The sequence below is a fragment of the Manis pentadactyla genome, chromosome 11 (genome assembly GCF_030020395.1).
Source record: "Manis pentadactyla isolate mManPen7 chromosome 11, mManPen7.hap1, whole genome shotgun sequence".
In the NCBI taxonomy this organism is placed as follows: Eukaryota; Metazoa; Chordata; class Mammalia; order Pholidota; family Manidae; genus Manis; species Manis pentadactyla.
Window position 1 is genome coordinate 67780831 of NC_080029.1, and position 20025 is coordinate 67800855.

At 38.6% G+C, this 20025-nt stretch overlaps 2 protein-coding genes across 14 annotated transcripts in view; one reads left to right on the forward strand and one right to left on the reverse strand.

Annotated features, from left to right (window-relative positions):
* HECTD1 (HECT domain E3 ubiquitin protein ligase 1) overlaps nucleotides 1-20025 on the forward strand; it is a 125560-nt gene that overhangs the window by 91833 nt on the left and 13702 nt on the right. For 2 of the 10 annotated variants that reach the window (XM_036881239.2, XM_036881242.2), the window contains exons 25-28: nucleotides 1962-2798; nucleotides 3483-3704; nucleotides 14101-14234; nucleotides 15039-15161. In XM_036881239.2, coding sequence (XP_036737134.2) covers nucleotides 1962-2798; nucleotides 3483-3704; nucleotides 14101-14234; nucleotides 15039-15161 — 1316 coding nt within the window. The remainder of the gene's footprint in view (nucleotides 1-1961; nucleotides 2799-3482; nucleotides 3705-14100; nucleotides 14235-15038; nucleotides 15162-20025) is intronic. The other 8 variants (XM_036881240.2, XM_057488515.1, XM_036881241.2 and 5 more) reach the window with 5 other exon arrangements.
* The window catches only part of AP4S1 (adaptor related protein complex 4 subunit sigma 1), a 73468-nt gene continuing 68321 nt past the window's right edge, over nucleotides 14879-20025 (reverse strand). Inside the window, exons 5-6 of one of the 4 annotated variants that reach the window (XR_008992523.1) lie at nucleotides 15949-16103; nucleotides 14879-15147 (exon numbers count right to left, since the gene is read on the reverse strand). Coding sequence is in view for 1 of the 4 variants with exons in the window: in XM_036881252.2 (XP_036737147.1) it covers nucleotides 15103-15147 (45 nt within the window). In the remaining 3 variants the exon portion in view is untranslated. Of the gene's footprint in view, nucleotides 15148-15948; nucleotides 16104-20025 lie in introns of those variants that run through there. The other 3 variants (XM_036881252.2, XR_008992521.1, XR_008992522.1) reach the window with 3 other exon arrangements.

Sequence of the window (20025 nt, forward strand, 5' to 3'; positions counted from 1 at the left end):
TATTCTATTTCCCCTAAATTGTTTGTTTTGGCTTTTAAATGTGTGGGCTAGTTAGGGTTATGTGAATGCATTTGATTTTTCTCATGCTAGAGTCAACTGAAGTGACTGCATAGGAAAATTGGAATCTTAATTTCATATTTGGCATGTAAGAAAGGCTTAAGTTTTGCTGATCTGACAGGTATAGTGATTCAGTTTTGGCTGACCAAGATGGCCAGAATTAAGGTTAATTCTCCACCTTTAAAACTTTCATGTCAGAGAAAGTTTTTAGCTTCCAAATTCTTAAGCGCACCATTTCTAGTAATGGCTAGTTACTACTAACTCTGTCTTATCTATCTTTCAGGCATAGGGGTTCAGTTTTGTTACCAGTACACTTAACGATAGTATGTATGGATAGAATGTATATATCCTTTCTTAGTTCCTCATAGATGTCAGTTTAAAGATACTCTCAAGGCTAATAGGAATGGTTTACATTTTTAAATTGTATTTCCATATTATCTCCATTTTCTCTTTCCTTTCTAAAGCCTCTGTATGTTAGTAGGAATGTCTGTTTTTTCATTTATTCCACAAATATGAGTACCTACTATGTAAAGGTACTTTGTTAGACTTCAGATAGACAACGGTCAACAAAAAAGTATGGTTCCCCTGCCTTCTGGGTGAAGCAGACAATTACAAAATCATAAAATTTGATTAGTGCTATGGAATATATTCTCAGTATATTTGTAGACCAATTAATAAAATACAGATATGTTATTTTTTATTTGGGAATGAGGTATGTTTTTGAACCTTTCCTTTTCTCACATTTCCATGTTGCAGAAGAGATAGTTAAGTGTTGGTTCTTCAGAGGCTATTCCATCATATAGCATACATTGAGGCAATTGAAATTTCATCTAAAATAAATTATGTAGATTTGGCACAGTCAGTTGTCATCTCAAAAAATTGATATGCAGATAATCCCCACAGGTAATTCAGTATTACTTACATCCCTCTGAGCCTCATCGTAAACATATATGAACTTGACGTGTGTGTGCACACATATGAGTGCATGGGAGTATGTGCATTGTATGGGTAAAGTAATTTTAAACTTTATAAAGATTTGTTACATTTAAAAAAGTATTTTTTAATGTGTTGTGTTTTTCTCTAAAGTAGTTAGCTTATAACACTAGAATAAGATTGTAAAACTTCTGTTATTTTCCTGTCTAGTATGGATTTTGTTTTGCTGCTTTTGGAAGTTAATTATCATTTTTTTAAAAAGTACCATTTTCCAAGTACAAGTAAATACAGATTGACTATCATGATGTTCATTAGTTTTTTACACGTTATTTGCTTTATCATATAGGTTCTAATAAGAGATTAGCATACTTTCAAAATTTTGTTTTAAAATTTCTGTGCTTATTCAAATTTATTAAATTTAATCATAAGAGAACCAAGTAACCACTGAACTTTGAGAACACAACCGAAATGCTAACTTAGTGTTATTTGAGCTAGTGACCTAAGATTTTTACTGTGACATATGAATATTTTCTCTGTCGATTATAGGATTTAGCCCAAACTTAGAAGTTAATGGTAAGCCAGCACTCTTGTCTATAAAAAACATTCAACCACATAATCATATTTAGCAACTAAAAAGCCTTTTACTTAGATTTCATCTATACTTGCTGAAGTTGTAGTGTTTTACCATTTGTATCAGTCTTTTTATAATTTTTAACAGTTCTTTCCCTGAAAAAATACCTCAGTAAATGTAAATATGACCCTTAATTGTTTTTAAATATCACCAGAGTAAATAGTTCAGAAATAAGAGAAATAAAAGGAAGAATTTAATTTTAGTTGGCAGATTTTAAGTGACTGTAGAAGTTCAGAGAAGTACAGCACTGATGAAAAGCTGATCCCATATTGTGGAGCTACTGTCTGACACGCTCCTATCTGCTTTCTGCCGGGTCTCACAAACTGCTGTCCCTTTCCAGGCTGGATTGATGTCACCTGGGATGCTGGTGGCTCAAACTCTTACCGTATGGGCGCAGAAGGAAAATTTGACCTCAAGCTTGCACCAGGGTACGACCCTGATACAGTGGCATCACCCAAACCTGTTTCATCCACTGTTTCAGGCACAACGCAATCATGGAGCAGCTTGGTGAAAAACAACTGTCCAGACAAGACCTCTGCTGCTGCAGGCTCCTCAAGTAGAAAAGGAAGCAGCAGTTCTGTGTGTAGCGTGGCCAGTAGCAGCGACATCAGCTTGGGTTCGACCAAAACGGAACGGAGATCAGAAATTGTAATGGAACACAGTATAGTTTCAGGAGCTGATGTCCATGAACCAATTGTTGTTCTTTCATCTGCTGAAAACGTCCCTCAAACAGAAGTAGGGTCATCTTCCAGTGCAAGCACCAGCACCTTAACAGCGGAAACGGGAAGTGAAAATGCTGAAAGAAAGTTAGGCCCTGATAGTTCTGTTCGCACTCCTGGGGAGTCTAGTGCAATATCCATGGGAATCGTTAGTGTTAGTTCTCCTGATGTTAGTTCAGTATCTGAGTTAACTAATAAAGAAGCAGCTTCACAACGACCCCTTAGCTCTTCAGCGAGTAACAGACTGTCAGTGAGTTCTCTGTTGGCTGCAGGGGCCCCTATGAGCTCTAGCGCAAGTGTACCTAATCTTTCCTCAAGAGAAACATCTAGCTTGGAAAGTTTTGTAAGGAGAGTGGCAAACATAGCACGGACTAATGCCACGAACAACATGAATCTAAGCCGAAGCAGCAGTGATAACAACACTAATACTTTGGGGAGGAATGTGATGAGCACAGCAAGTAAGTGAGCTTTTCCTTATGGAGCCCAATGCTTTTTCCACTGTGAGGGATGCAGAGTACAGTTTCTTGTTCAGTGGGTTCTGGCTGCAGCCTTAACTAGATCATTAACACGTGAGGTGCGACTATGTCAAATTTCAGGAATATGAAGTTCAATTCTATAGAATTATGGTATTTTAAGAATTCAGATCAGTTGATAAAGAGCCTCTGAACTCTGAAAGGATAAAAGAATAACACACTTCTGTTTTTCACTCCTCTCTGATAAATCCTTAAGTATAGCTGCATGAGGAAATAGGTGGTTATTATAAATACTACAGTCAATAAATCAGATTATCACATTGGTATAATTTTTACTTAGGTCCTAAATTGATACTAGTTTCTGAAAGTTACTTAATTCTAATTTAAGCTACTTAACGGGTCAAACTTAATTCCCTTGGAAAATATCATAGGGAATTATTTCATTGCTTATTTCACTTTTTTTAAAGATGCTAGGCTTCATTTTTCAAAAATATAATAATGCCATAAAAACAAGACTTTTTTAGTTGGATTTCAGTTGAGTTCCCAAAGTTGTTGCTTTTCTGCCTTTTAATAATTAGTATTTCATGACCTCATTCTTTTTTCTAAATGTACAACCTCGTTTTCTAAAGTTTATGCAATCCCACTTAATCATTTCATTTTTATCTTTAGCTTCTCCTCTTATGGGTGCTCAGAGTTTTCCTAATTTGACCACACCGGGTACTACATCAACAGTGACTATGTCAACATCCAGCGTTACTAGCAGCAGCAATGTAGCTACTGCAACAACAGTCTTATCAGTCGGTCAGTCCTTAAGTAATACTTTAACCACCAGCCTTACGTCAACCTCCAGTGAGAGCGACACAGGTCAGGAAGCAGAGTATTCCTTATATGGTAAGTTAGAGTTTAAAATATTGAGATATTTGTATAATGATGCTGTTACGCTTTTCTGCTGGGATTTTTTTCTTTGGTATCATTAATCTACAATTACATGAAGAACATTATGTTTACTAGGCTCCCCCCTTCACCAAGTCCCCCCTACATAACCCTTCACAGTCACTGTCATCAGTGTAGTAAGATGCTGTAAAATCACTACTTATCTTCTTTGTGTTGTAGAGCCTGCCCAGCACGCCCCCCACATTATCCATGCTAATTGTAATGCCACTTTTCTTTTTCCCCACCCTTATCCCTCCCTTCCCACCCATCCTCCCCAGTCCCTTTCCCTTTGGTAACTGTTAGTCCATTCGTGGGTTCTGTGATTCTGCTGCTGCTTTGTTCCTTCAGTTTTTCTTTGTTCTTATGCTCCACATATGAATGAAATCATTTGGTACTTGTCTTTTTCCACCTGGCTTATACACTGAGCATAATACCATCTAGCTCCATCCATGTTGTTGTAAATGGTAGGATTTGTTTTCTCCTTATGGCTGAATAATATTCCATTGTGTATATGTACCACATCTTCTTTATCCATTCATCTACTGATGGACATTTAGGTTGCTTCCATTTCTTGGCTATTGTAAATAGTGCTGCGATAAACAGGGGTGCATCTGTCTTTTTCAGACTGGGCTGCTGCATTCTTACGGTAATTCCTAGAAGTGGAAATCCTGGGTCAAGTGGTATTTCTATTTTATGCATTTTGAGGAACCTCCAGACTGCTTTCCACAATGGTTGAACTAATTTACATTCCCACCAGCAGTGTAGGAGGGTTCCCCTTTCGCCACAACCTCACCAACATTTCTTGTTGTTTCTCTTTTGGATGGTGGCGATCCTTACTGGTGTGAGGTGATATCTCATTGTGGTTTTAATTTGCATTTCTCTGATCACAAGCGATGTGGAGCATCTTTTCATGTGTCTGTTGGCCATCTGAATTTCTTCTTTAGAGAACGGTCTATTCAGCTCCTCTGCCCATTTTTTAATTGGATTAGTTGCTTTTTGTTTGTTGAGGTGGGTGAGCTCTTTATATATTTTGGATGTCAACCCTTTATTGGATCTGTCATTTATGAATATATTCTCCCATACTGTAGGATACCTTTTTATTCTATTGATGGTGTCCTTTGCTGTACAGAAGCTTTTCAGCTTGATGTACACCCACTTCTTCATTTTTGCTTTTGTTTCCCTTGCCTGGGGAGATATGTTCATGAAGAAGTCACTCATGTTTATGTCCATGAGATTTTTGCCTATGTTTTGTTCTAAGAGTTTTATGGTTTCATGACTTACATTCAGGTCTTTGATCCATTTTGAATTTACTTTTGTGTATGGGGTTAGACAGTGATCCAGTTTCGTTCTCTTACATGTATATGTCCAGTTTTGCCAGCACCATCTGTTGAAGAGACTGTCATTTTCCCATTGTATGTCCAGGGCTCCTTTATCGTATATTAATTGGCCATATATGTTTGGGTTAATGTCTGGAGTCTCTATTCTGTTCCACTGGTCTGTGGCTCTGTTCTTGTGCTAGTACCAAATTGTCTTGATTACTGTGGCTTTGTAGTAGAGCTTGAAGTTGGGGAGCGAGATCCCCCCCACTTTATTCTTCCTACTCAGGATTACTTTGGCTATTCGGGGTCTTTGGTGGTTCCATGTGAATTTTTGAACTGTTTGTTCCAGTTCATTGAAAAATGTTGTTGGTAATTTGATAGGGATTGCGTCAAATATGTATATTGATTTGGGCAGGATGGCCATTTTGACAATATTAATTCTTCCTAGCCAGGAGCATGGGATGAGTTTCCATTTGTTAGTGTCCTCTTTAATTTCTCTTAAGAGTGTCTTGTAGTTTTCAGGGTATAGGTCTTTCACTTCCTTGGTTAGGTTTATTCCTAGGTATTTTATTCTTTTTGATGCAATTGTGAATGAAATTGTTTTCCTGATTTCTCTTTCTATAAAAGTTGATTGTTAGTGTATAGGAAAGTCACAGATTTCTGTGTGTTATTATTGTATCCCTCAATTTTGCTGAATTCAGATATTAGTTCTAGTAGTTTTGCGGTGGAGTCTTTAGGGTTTTTTATGTACAATATCATGTCATCTGCAAATAGTGACAGTTTGACTTCTTCTTTACCAATCTGGATTCCTTGTATTTCTTTGTTTTGTCTGATTGCCATGGCTAGGACCTCCAGTACTATGTTGAATAACAGTGGGGAGAGTGGGCATCCCTGTCTTGTTCACGATCTCAGAGGAAAAGCTTTCAGCTTCTCGCTGTTCAGTATGATGTTGGCTGTGGGTTTATCATAGATGGCCTTTATTATGTTGAGGTACTTGCCCACTATGCCCATTTTGCTGAGAGTTCTTATCATGAATGAATGTTGAATTTTGTTGAGTGCTTTTTCAGCATCTATGGAGATGATCATGTGGTTTTTGTCCTTCTTTTTGATGATGTGGTGGATGATGATGATGGATTTTCGAATGTTGTACCATCCTTGCATCCCTGGGATAAATCCCACTTGGTCATGGTGTATGATCCTTTTGATGTATTTTTAAATTCGGTTTGCTAATAGTTTGTTGAGTATTTTTGCATCTATGTTCATCAGGGATATTGGTCTGTAGTTTTCTTTTTTGGTGGGGTCTTTGCCTGGTTTTGGTATTAGGGTGATGTTGGCTTCATAGAATGAGTTTGGGAGTATTCCCTCCTCTTCTGTTTTTTGGAAAACTTTAAGGAGAATGGGAATTATGTCTTCTCCGTATGTCTGATAATATTCCGAGGTAAATCCATTTGGCCTGGGGGTTTTGTTCTTGGGTAGTTTTTTGATTACCGCTTCAATTTCGTTGCTGGTAATTGGTCTGTTTAGATTTTCTGTTTCTTTCTGGGTCAGTCTTGGAAGGTTGTATTTTTCTAGGAAGTTGTCCATTTTTCCTAGGTTTTCCAGCTTGTTAGCATATAGGTTTTCATAGTATTCTCTAATAATTCTTTCTATTTCGGTGGGGTCTGTCGTGATTTTTCCTTTCTCGTTTCTGATTCTGTTGATTCTCTTTTTCTCTTAATTAGTCTGGTTTGAGTCTTATCTATTTTGTTTATTTTCTTGAAGTACCAGCTCTTGGTTTCATTGCTTTTTTTCTATTGTTTTATTCTTCTCAATTTTATTTATTTCTTCTCTGATCTTTATTATGTCCCTCCGTCTGCTGACCTTAGGCCTCATTTGTTCTTCTTTTTCCAATTTCGATAATTGTGACATTAGACTATTCATTTGGGATTGTTCTTCCTTCTTCAAATATGCCTGGATTGCTATATACTTTCCTCTTAAGACTGCTTCACTGCGTCCCACAGAAGTTGCGGCTTTGTGTTTTTGTTGTCATTTGTTTCCATATTTTGCTGAATCTCCATTTTAATTTGGTCATTGATCCATTGATTATTTAGGAGCATGTTGTTAAGCCTCCATGTGTTTGTGAGCCTTTTTGCTTTCTTTGTACAATTTATTTCTAGTTTTATACCTTTGTGGTCTGAAAAGTTGGTTGGTAGGATTTCAGTCATTTTGAATTTACTGAGGCTCTTTTTGTGGCCTAGTATGTGGTCTATTCTGGAGAATGTTCCATGTGCACTTGAGAAGAATGTGTATCCTGTTGCTTTTGGATGTAGAGTTCTATAGATGTCTATTAGATCCATCTGTTCTAGTGTGTTGTTCAGTGCCTCTGTGTCCTTACTTATTTTCTGTCTGGTGGATCTGTCCTTTGGAGTGAGTGGTGTGTTGAAGTCACCCAAAATGAATGCATTGCATTCTATTCCCTCCTTTAATTCTGTCAGTATTTGTTTCAAATTGTTGGTGCTCCTATATTGGTTGCATCTATATTTGTAATGGTTATATCTTCTTGTTCGACTGAGCGCTTTATCATTATATAATGTCGTTCTTTATCTCGTTACTTTCTTTGTTTTGAAGTCTATTTTGTCTTATACTAGTACTGCAACACCTGCTTTTTTCTCTCTGTTGTTTGCATGAAATGTTTTTTCCCATCCCTTGACTTTTAATCTGTGCGTGTCTTTGGGTTTGAGGTGAGTCTCTTGTAAACACCATATAGATGGGTCTTGCTTTTTTCCCATTCTATTACTCTGTGTCTTTTGATTGGTGCATTCAGTCCATTTACATTTAGGGTGATTATTGAAAGATATGTACTTACTGCCATTGCAGGCTTTAGATTCATGGTTACCAAAGGTTCAAGGTTAGCTTGTTTACTACCTTACTGTTTAACTTAACTCGCTTATTGAGCTGTTATAAACACAGTCTGATGATTATTTCTTTCCCTTCTTTTTCCTCCTCCTCCATTCTTCATATGTTGGGTGTTTTGTTCTGTGCTCTTTTTAGGAGTGCTCCCATCTAGAGCAGTCCCTCTAAGGTACCCTGTAGAGATGGTTTGTGGGAGGCAAATTCCCTCAACTTTTGCTTGTCTGGGAATTGTTTAATCCCTCCTTCATATTTAAATGATAATCGTGGTGGATACAGTATCCTTGGTTCAAGGCCTTGCTGTTTCATTGCATTAAATATATCATGCCATTCTCTTCTGGCCTATAGTGTTTCTTTTGAGAAGTCTGATGATAGCCTGATGGGTTTTCCTTTGTAGGTGACCTTTTTTCTCTCTCTGGCTGCCTTTAATACTGTGTCCTTGTCCTTGATCTTTGCCATTTTAATTATTATGTGTCTTGGTGGTGTCCTCTTTGGGTCCCGTCTCTCGGGAGTTCTGTGTGCCTCCGTAGTCTGAGCAACTATTTCCTCCCCCAGTTTGGGGAAATTCTCAGCAATTATTTCTTTGAAGACACTTTCTATCCCTTTTTTCTCTCTCTTCTTCCTCTGGTACCCCTACAATGCGGATATTGTTCCTTTTGGATTGGTCACACAGTTCTCTTAATATTGTTTCATTCCTGGAGATCCTTTTATCTCTCTCTGCATCAGCTTCTATGCATTCCTGTTCTCTCGTTTCTATTCCATTAATGGCCTCTTGCATCCCATCCATTCTGCTTGTAAGGCCTTCCGGAGATTGTTTTATTTCGGTAGTCTCCCTCTGTACTTGCTCCTTTAGCTCTTGCATATTTCTCTGCAGATCCATCAGCATGTTTATGATTTTTATTTTGAATTCTTTTTCAGGGATACTGGTTAGGTCTATCTCCACAGGTCCTCTCTCAGGTGTTGTCTGGACTATTTTGGACTAAACTAAATTTTTCTGCCTGTTCATGGTGATAGCGGTGGCTGTAGGCAGGTAGTGGGTGTGTCAGCTGGGAGAAGAAAGTCCTTTCCTGCTTGCTGGATGCCTTGCGCTTCTCTGCTGGCTGTGTCAGTTACCCGCACTCCTGGAGCAGCCACCAGATTAATCCCCTAAGCTGCTGTGGGCAGGGTCACCGTCAGAGCAGTGCAGAGCCCTGTGGGGGGAGTGGTGGGCATGCCAGGTGCACTCCCCTGCAAAAGTGGCACCCCTGCCAGGCAGCTGTGTACCAGCAGTGGCTTTTGGGTCTGGCCTGGGTGGCTGTGCATCGGGCTGGGATTCCGGTTGGCTGCTGGGGGCATGGTTGCTCCTGGGCTGCTCCGTTGCCACTGGCTCTCGCTGGCCACTCCCAGGCCTTTCTGGTGCTATCGCAGGTGCACGCAGGCCCCTCCCATGCCCCTCTGGCACCACTGCCACTGGCACGTGCGGGCCGCTTTGTCGCCCCTGCCATGGGCTCTCACGGGCCTCACCCGGGCTCCTCTGGTGCTGTGGCTGCCGGCGTGCACGGGCCGCTCCTGGGTCACTCGGTCGCCGCCGCCATGGGCTCGCGTGAGCCTCTCCCAGACCCCTCTGGCACCGCGGCCGCCGGCACGCACGGGCTGCTTCCGGGCCACTCGGTCACAGCCGCCACTCCTGGTCCCCTCTGGCACTGCCAGTGTGCATGGGCTGCTCTCGGTCCCCTCTAGCGCTGCTGCCCCCGGTGCGTGCTGCCACTCTCCCACTACTGGGCCGGTGTGTCGGGGTCCGTGGCAGTTGGGGGAATGACTGGCAGGCTGCTTATTGCCATGAGGAGCTTCATAGCTGCGCTGCCACCCAGGGGTTTAGGGTGCCTAAAGTTTCCCGGGATTCCCAGCTGCTGGCTAAGTGTGCCGGCATGACTTTGTCCAGCTGTGGAGTCCCTGTCCCTTTAAGATTTGCAAAAAGCACTTTTCTTTTGCCTCGGGCGCCGGTTGTGGGGATCTGCCCGCAGGTTTTGCTTTTCCATTTCTGTAATATCCAGCACCCTATGCACTGTGTGTCTGTCCTCTGGGTGCGGATTTCTAGAGCTGGTTGTTCAGCAGTCCTGGGCTTTCACTCCCTCCCCATTCTGACTCCTTTCTTCCCGCTGGGTTCTGGGGTTCAGGTCCTGCCTGGCCGCGGCTTGTATCTTACCCCCTTCGTGTGATGCTGAGTTCTCACAGATGTAGAGGTAGCCTGGCTGTTTTACTGCATCCACTGGTGTCTCTTTTAGGAATAGTTGTATTTATTGTATTTTCATAAATATATATGTTTTGGGGAGGAGATTTCATCTGAACTACTCATGCTGCCATCTTGGCTCTGCCTTCTGCTGGGTTTTTAACTTTGATTACAAAAGAATTTTTCCTTCTTATAAATATTTTGCATCTTTGTAAAAGGTGGAAAAAATTCAGTGATATGAGGGGTAATCAAAAAATTACCCAATTATAAACAGATATCTAGGAACTTCGTGTATCATCCTTTTTTTTTCTTTTGTTGTTAAGGAAGTTTTATTAAAAGAACCATAACAAAAATATTTGACATTTGACACCCTATCAGAGGAGAACAGAAATGTAATAATAGGTTAATAAGCCTTGTGAAGTGATGTTTTCTTGTACACTGTAAAGTAAGAGTAAAAACACTTCTGTGTCTCCTCTACTCCCAGTGCTCACGGAGTACGTCACCTCTGGTACCTCTAACTACCAAATGTGTGTGAAGTTTCCCACACCAGTCAGTTCTCAGACCAGCTGGGTGTCCTACACTTAGCCTGTCACTGTTTGCCCACCTGGACACAGTGTTGGAACCCACAGGTTAAAGGCTCGGTGCCACAGCACTGCTCATACCCCCTTCCATCAATGCTTATTCAAAGTTGAGGTTGTCATATGTGCTTTTGCCCATTGGGCTACACATTGGAGGTTTCCACATTCCCCCTCCTCCAGTTCAGTTAATTTACTAGAGTGGCTCACAGGACTCAGGAAAACACTTATTTACTAGATTACCAGTTTGTTATAAAAAGGATATAATTCAGGAACAAACCAGGTAGAAGAGAGGGATAGGGTGAGGTACGTAAGGGTCCCAAGCACAGGAATTTCTGTCCCCTTGGAGTTTGAGGACCCTCCTGGCCTGTGCTTGTGTTTTTGTCCGCCAGCCTGGACGTTTCCTGAATCCCATCCTTTTGGGGTTTTTTTGAGGCTTCATGACTTAGGCACAGTCATTTAAAGTGTTGGCCATTTGTGATTCAGCTGTCTAGAGCCCGTCTCATCCTCCGCAGAGGTCTTGGGGGTGGTGTAAAAGGTCCAGATTTCTAATCAGCAGCCCTATCCTCTGATTACCTAGGGGCTTTCCAGAAGGTTCCTCATTGAAATTACCCAGCTTTTGAATAACAAAAGACACCTTTATTGTTCTTATCACTTAGGGAATTTCAAGGGTTTTAAGAGCTCAATGCTCTTCATCTGGAACAGATGAAGACCAAATACACATTTCTTGTTATAAATCACAGTATCACAACGATTATCAAGGTCTTTGGAAATAATTCCTTAACTAAGTAACATTCAAATTTTTCAAATTTATTTTTGTTTAGAAAGTTCTAGCTATACCATCTTTGCTTCTATGCTGTAGTCGGTGATAAAACTAATTGATTCAATTAAAATATGTTTCTAATCATCTTATTTTGTGTTACTAGAAAAGTAGATCTTTTTATAGAAAGCAAATACAGAAGATAAAAATCATCTCATATCCATCTCCCAGAGACAGCTACTGTTATCATTTGATCTAGATATTCTTTTTTTTTTTACAAAAAAAGAAATGTATCCTTTCCAGCTCTTTTTTCTCAGTAGTGAAAATATTTTGACATTGTTTTCTGGTTTTCTACAGTATTTGAAATGGCTACCAGATATTCTAATTGATTATATGATCATTATTTAATAAATTCTCTATTTTGGACTTTTAAGTTGTAACTTTTTATTACCATAAACACTGTTATGAATGAGTATCTTGAATTGCATTATGTGTATTTCCTTAGGGTAAATTCCTAAAAGAAATAATTGCTGTATTGTCTCCACAAAGGTTGTATTCCCATCATTGTTGTGAAACACCCTTTATCATACATCCTTTATTTCATTGCCTCTTGTTTAAAAATTATTTTAGTTAATTTAAATATAAGAAAACTTATATCAAGGTAGATTTTAAGTACTCTTTTTTTTTTATGTTTCATTTTAATATGTTTTCTTATTTTTTCTGAGAATATGGCCTCTCCTATTCCAAGCCAAGAATTGAGTCTGATGTTTCATGGTTTTAGGAAAATGATTACATGTCTCTGTGTCTACTTTATTAATTAAATGTGTATGTAGCAAAATGATGATGATGTTTAGACCAAAGTATTGTAAATTCATTGAATAAGCTATTTCCACTTTAGTTTTTCTCATGGAAGCCCCTCTGCCCCTTCCTATTCATTTTATGTTCACTTCAAGCTTTAGTTCTTGATCATGTGGAGGTCAAGAAGATTGTGGGCATGCTAGTGGGAAAGAATATTAAAGTTTTAGGGCTACTGGTTGCCTTTTAAAAACAGTTGTTAGATGATTACAATTTCCTTTTCTACAATCCTAAAACTGGAGGGCTCTAAAAGTTCTTCTGTGAAGGATCCGAGGAACATCAGCCTTATTAAAATAATTTCTACGTGTGCAAACTTTTAGTGTATTTCATTATGGGAGACATGATTGGATTCTGTGATAGGGCCACATCTATGAAATATGTAGTTTTTAAAAATATTCTTGTGGTAAGATAAAAAAGGGAAGATGAGTTTTAAAAAAACCTCTGACTTCAGTGAATTGTTAACATGAGAGAATTTCAGTATATAAAGTTTGATTATTTTCTTTTCAAAATAAACCAAATGTGGAATTATTTTGTGTACTACCACACTATGTTCATGAAAACCACCCCTAAATTGCAGGATGGTCTTTTCATATATTAGAAGTATTTCATCAAATTTAAGATGCCATTAGTTATAAGAGACACCATTATTTTATGTCACTAATGAAAAAAAGTTGCCAATTTACTGTGGCTTGCCTTTGCTTACAAGATACATTCTGACTTCAGCATATTAAAGTGTTAAGGAATGTGTACTTGAGAAACTAAAGGCCTCTTTTTTCTAGCCCCCACCAGGAAAGGCATTGCATTTTTAGTCCTATATAGTTATTACACTTCAAAAATATATTTGGTTCAGGAGCCTGCAGGTATAAGTTTATACTAAATCATTATGAATTGTCTTCTGGGTGTTCTTTTGACAGTATATATTTCCTTTTTATCTGTAGAATTTATTTTTCTTCAGGTCCAGTAAAAACTTGCATTTTAGTCTCATGATTCCTCTTCTCGTTCTCAGTTTTTATGAAGAATAGCTTGTCAGCATCTTCATTATGTGAGACAAGTAAATTTGACACAATCTTTATTGGGAGGTGAGGGGAAGAAATCCTAACAAGGAAGGAGACTCAAGTTCACTGAACTTCCTCTGTGTAAATAATATGAAAGATGGTGCATACATTATTTTATAGTACATAGGTACTAGCCTTATGTAGTAATTGTCATTAATCTGCCAGGTCACATAGCCAAACCCAGCTCTCTCTGATTTAATGCTATTTTTTTCCCTCATAAGATCTTCTATAATTTATATATGTATATTCATTTGTTTACTTTTTAAATGCCTCCTTTCCCTGCAAGCTCCATGGGACTCAGACCATGTTGATTTTGTTTGCAACTGTGTATTCCTGGTACCTAACACAGTTCTTGGCGCAGAGTAGTACTCACAGATATTTGTTGACAAACAATGCCAAACTGTTCTCTTACCACCATATTATCCTTCCTTTGATTTATGTAGAGAATGATGATACAATTGTTGTTTTTAACATAGCCCATATTGTTGACCTTCTGTATTATGATTTTGTAGATTTGGATCTAATTTGTAGTCATCCTTTTCTTCCCTGTTGTTTTCTGCCATGCCTGTGGCTTTTGCCAGCGTTACTCATCCTGTGCGTGGCCTTTATTCTGGGTCCTTCTGAATTTCCCCATGGTTTTGTCAAGTTGTGTTACTTATGTTGAGTGTGAGATTATTCGTTTTGTTTTACAGATTTCCTTGACAGCTGCCGTGCCAGTACTCTGTTAGCTGAGCTAGACGACGACGAGGACTTGCCTGAGCCGGATGAGGAAGATGATGAGAATGAAGATGACAATCAGGAGGACCAAGAATACGAGGAGGTTATGGTAGAGAGGCATTTTCTTAACAAAGATAGGATGTTAAAAATTGAAATGAAGAGAGGAAGGCAAAGTCCTGGTTAAACTATGAAGCAAGGAAATATAGCATGTATTTGATTAAGAAAAGCACTTTTAATCTGAGTGTTCATGATTCTCTTTTAAAAGAAAATAAGTTGGTTGTATATACAGTGCCACATGCTGATGTTTTAACAGGCTTTAAAATGTGAAGAACTGCACTAATCATAAAGAATACCATTTTCATGATTCTCCCACAGTAATTAGAATTTTTTAGTACATACTGTTTTGCAAGCAGTATCTATGTTATCAGTCTTTACACAGAGCTGTGAGTGAGAGGCATATGAAAAATAGTTTATCCTAATTAATCAGCTAAGCATAAAATTGAGACCCAAGCTTAGGCAGTATAACCCAGGACTCCCAATGTTTAACCACTGTGATTGTCTTTTTTGCTGAAAATACTCCTTATTGTCATTTCTTGTATATTTTTTATTTCTCTTTATAAAATACTTCCAAAAATTTCATAACTTGAATTCTAATGGGGTGAACAACTCCAAGAAATGCTTTTAGTATATGTTGCTTAGGAAACACATAGTATATTAGCCTATTTCTTATGAAGGTTAGTATATGATACATGATGAATTTGAAACATTCAATATATAATTTCTGAAGATGGCTAATGAAGTTTTATAATGACAGCTTTGGAAGTAATATAGGTTGATAGTTCCGGTCAAGTCTGAATGTGGATATATGCAGGTCAAATAATTAGATGCATCTCTTCACATATTTTTATTTCAGATTCTGAGACGTCCATCACTGCAGCGTCGAGCTGGCTCCCGCTCTGATGTAACTCACCATGCTGTCACCTCACAGCTGCCACAGGTCCCTGCTGGCGCTGGGAGCCGACCTATTGGGGAGCAGGTAATATCTTCATGTTTATCTTTTCTACTGTGTATTTTTTCCCTTTTGGTAGTAAAGCACAGACCAGAATGCCTAGAAAAACATATAAGGGGGGGAAGGGAAGGGGCAGGAAGCTACCAAATAGAGTTAACAAAACAAAACTTCCCCAGCTGCTTGGATTCCATATTCTGGATAGAGTCCATGATTGCTCTTGCATAATGTACATAAGAGTTTCTTATTTGAAACCACTTCATCTTGGCCTTTGGGTACCAATAAACATATACTGATGCTTAATATCTCTTGGTTTGTTATAAGAGTTCATTTCAGCTAAGTGTTCAAAGTCTGAGGGGCTGTGTATGTGTGTATATAAGTACATACATAATTGGTATTAAAAATTACTACATTAGACATTTACAATATATACAATTCATTAATCTATTTTTTTGGTTGATACTAGAAATGAAGGAGAGGAGAAAATACTCCTTAAAAACCTCATACTTTGAAAACTTTAGAACATGCTAGTAGCAGAAGGAATAATACAATGAATCTACAAGAACCCATCATTTGACTTTAATAGTTATCAACATTTATTCAAATTTGTTAGACTTTTCTTTGTCAGATAGTAATTTAAAGCAGTTCCCAAGCATTATTATATCTATTTTCAGTGTAATTTAGTATGTAATACAATTTACATTCTTAAAAAAGCAACCTATTTAGAAGATTCAAGATAGCGGCATGAGAGGTGAGACAGAGAACTCCTCCCAAAACCACAAATAGTACGAAAATATAGTTAATTAATACAACTAACCTGAAAACAGCAACAGGAAAGAAGGCTGAACCAGACTGCATACAGACCTCATGAACAGAGCAGACCTCATGAAACAGGGCACCAGCTCTGCTCCCCTACGACCCCCAACCTCACTATAGGGACTGAGCAGCTCCACAGACTTGAGCTTCCAGCCACTAGAGGGCACCACACAGAAATACGAAACGTCAAAAGAACCAGGTTCATACCAAAATATCACAAACCCCAAAAAAGGGCCAAATGAAACTGAACTCACCAATCTTCCTTAAAGAGAGTTCAAAATAAAAATCATAAACATGCTTATGGAGGTACAGAAAAATATTCAAGAACTCAGGAACAAATTTAAGATGGAGATTCAATCATTAAGAAATTCCATATCTTAAATAAAACATAACAATGGTGGAATTTAAAAGCAAATTAGATGTAGTAGAAGAGACGGTAAATGGAATAGAAATTAGAGAAGAGGAATACAAAGAAGCTGAAGCACAGAGAGAAAAAAGGATCTCTAAGTATGAAAGAATATTGAGAGAACTGTGTGACCAATCCAAACAGAACAATATTCGCATTATGGGGTACCAGAAGAAGAAGAGAGAAAAAGGGATAGAAAGTGTCATTGAGGAGGTAATTGCCGAAAAATTCCCCAATCTGGTGAAGGAGATAGTCTCTCAAGCCATGGAGATGCACATATCTCCCAACACAAGGGACCCAAGGAGGACAACACCAAGACATATAATGATTAAAATGGCAAAGATCAAGGATAAAGACAGACTTTTAAAAGCAGCTAGAGAGAGAAAAATGAACACATACAAAGGAAAACCCATCAGGTTATCATCAGACTTCTCAAGAGAAACCTTACAGGCCAGAAGGGAGTGGCATGATGTATTTAATGCAATGAAGCAGAAGGGCCTCGAACCAAGAATACTCTACCCAGCAAGATTATCATTTAAATTTGAAGGAGGGATTAAACAGTTTTAAGATAAGCAAAAGCTGAGAGAATCATCCCACAAACCACCTCTTACAGTGCATCTTGGAGGGACTCCTATAGATGGAAGTATTCCTAAGGGTAAATACATGTCACCCAAGGGATAGACAGAGGGTACAGAATATGATTCATAACATACAAAGAATGGAGGAGGAAGAAAAAGGAGGGGGGAAAAAAAAAGAACCTTTAGGTTGTGTAACAAGATCCATCTATATGCTGCCTACAAGAGACTCACTTCAAACCCAAAGACGTACACAGACTGAAAGTAAAGGGATGGAAAAATATATTTCATGCAACTAATAGGGAGAAAAAAGCAGGAGTTGCAGTACTTGTATTAGACAAAAGAAACTTCAAAACAAAGAAAGTAACAAGAGACAAAGAAGGACATTACATGAAAAAAGGGTCAGTCCAGCAAGAGGATATAACTATTATAAATATCTGTGCACCCAACACAGGATCACCTACATACGTGAAACAAATACTAAAAGAATTAAAGGAGGAAATAGAATGCAATGCGTTCATTTTAGGACACTTCGACACATCACTCACTCCAAAGGACAGATCAACCAGACAAAATAAGTAGAGACAGAGGCACTAAACAACGTATTAGAACAGATGGACTTAACAGACATCTACAGAACACTCCATCCAAAAGCAACAGGATACACATTCCTTTAAGATGGGAACAAGACAAAGATGCCCATTCTCCCCGCTTTTATTCAACATAGTACTGGAGGTCCTAGCCACAGCAATCAGACAACACAAAGAAATAAGAGGCATCCAGATTGGCAAGGAAGAAGTTAACCTGTCCCTGTTTGCAGATGACATGATATTGTACATAAAAAAACCCTAAGGAATCTACTCCAAAACTACTAGATTTAATATGTGAATTCAGCAAAGTTGCAGGATACAAAATTAATACACAGAAATCTGTTGCATTCCTATACGCTAACAATGAACTAGCAGAAAGAGAAATCAGGAAAACAGTTCCATTCACAGTTGCATCAAAAAGAATAAAATACCCAGGAATAAACCTAACCAAGGAAGTGAAAGACCTATACTCTTAAAAGTACAAGACACTCATGAGAGAAATTAAAGAGGTACCAATAAGTGGAAACACATCCCATGCTCATGGATAGGAAGAATTAATATTGTCAAAATGGCCATCCTGCCTAAAGCAATCTACAGATTCAGTGCAGTTCCTATCAAAATACCAACAGCATTCTTCAACGAACTAGAGAAAATCGTTCTAAAATTCATATGGAACCACAAAAGACCCCGAATAGCCAAAGCAATCCTGAGAAGGAAGAATAAAGTGAGGGAGATTATGCTCCCGGACTTCAAGCTCTACTACAAAGCCACAGTAATCAAGACAATTTGGTACTGACACAAGAACAGACTCATAGACCAATGGAACAGCCTAGAGAGCCCTGATATAAACCCAAGCATATATGATCAATTAACATATGATAAAGGAGCCATGGACATACAATGGGGTAATGACAGCCTCTTCAACAGCTGGTGTTGGCAAAACTGGACGGTTACATGTAAGAGAATGAAACTGGATTATTGTCTAACCCCATAGACAAAAGTAAACTCCAAATGGATCAAAGACCTGAATGTAAGTCATGAAACCATAAAACTCTTAGAAAAAACATAGGCAAAAATCTCTTGGACATAAACATGAGCGACTTCTTCATGAACATATTTCCCCGGGCAAGGGTAACAAAAGCAAAAATGAATAAGTGGGACTATATCAAAGTGAAAAGCTTCTGTACAGCAAAGGACACCATCAGTAGAACAAAAAGACATCCTGCAGTATGGGAGAATATATTCATAAATGGCAGATCCGATAAGGGGTTGACATCCAAAATATATAAAGAGCTCACCCACCTCAACAAACGAAAAGCAAATAAGCCAATTAAAAAATGGGCAGAGGAGCTGAATAGACACTTCTCCAAAGAAGAAATTCAGATGGCCAACAGACATATGAAAAGATGCTCCACAACTCTTATCATCAGAGAAATGCAAATTAAAACCACAGTGAAATATCACCTCACACCAGTTAGGATCACCACCATCCAAAAGACAAACAACAACAAATGTTGGCGAGGATGTGGAGAAAGGGGAACCCTCCTACACTGCTGGTGGGAATGTAAATTAGTTCAACCATTGTGGAAAGCAGTATGGAGGTTCCTCAAAAAGCTCAAAATAGAAATACCATTTGACCCAGGAATTCCTCTTCTAGGAATTTACCCTAAGAATGCAGCAGCCCAGTTTGAAAAAGACATATGCACCCCTCTGTTCATCGCAGCACTATTTACAATAGCCAAGAAATGGAAGCAACCTAAGTGTTCATCAGTAGATGAATGGATAAAGAAGACGTGGTACATATACACAATGGAATATTATTCATTCATAAGAAGAAAACAAATCCTACCATTTGCAACAACATGGATGGAGCTGGAGGGTATTATGCTCAGTGAAATAAGCCAGGCAGAGAAAGACAAGTACCAAATGATTTCACTCATCTGTGGAGCATAAGAACAAAGCAAAAACTGAAGGTATAAAACAGCAGACTCACAGAACCCAAGAATGGACTAACAGTTCCCAAAGGGAAAGGGATTGGGGAGGGTGGGTGGGAAGGGATGGATAAGGGGGGGAAAGGGTTCATTATGATTAGCACATATAATGTGGTGGGGGGACACAGGGAAGGCAGTATAGCACAGAAAAGACAAGCAGTGATTCTATAGCATCTTACTATGCTGATGGACAGTGACTGTAAAGGGATGATGTGGTGGGGACTTGATAATAGGGGTAGTCTAGTAACAGTAATGTTATTCACGTAATTGTACACTAATGATAACAACAACAACAACCAAAGCCAACCTATTTAGAAATAATTATAGGTTCATAGGTTCACAGGAAATAACAAAGATAGTACAAGGAGGTCTTATGGGCCCTTTGCCCAGTTTCTTCAATGGTTACATCTACATAATTATGGTACTATATCAAAACCAGGAAATGGGCATTGGTATAATGTATGTTTACGGTTCTTTATCATATTTTTTAATTGAAGTATCAAATAATACAATGTT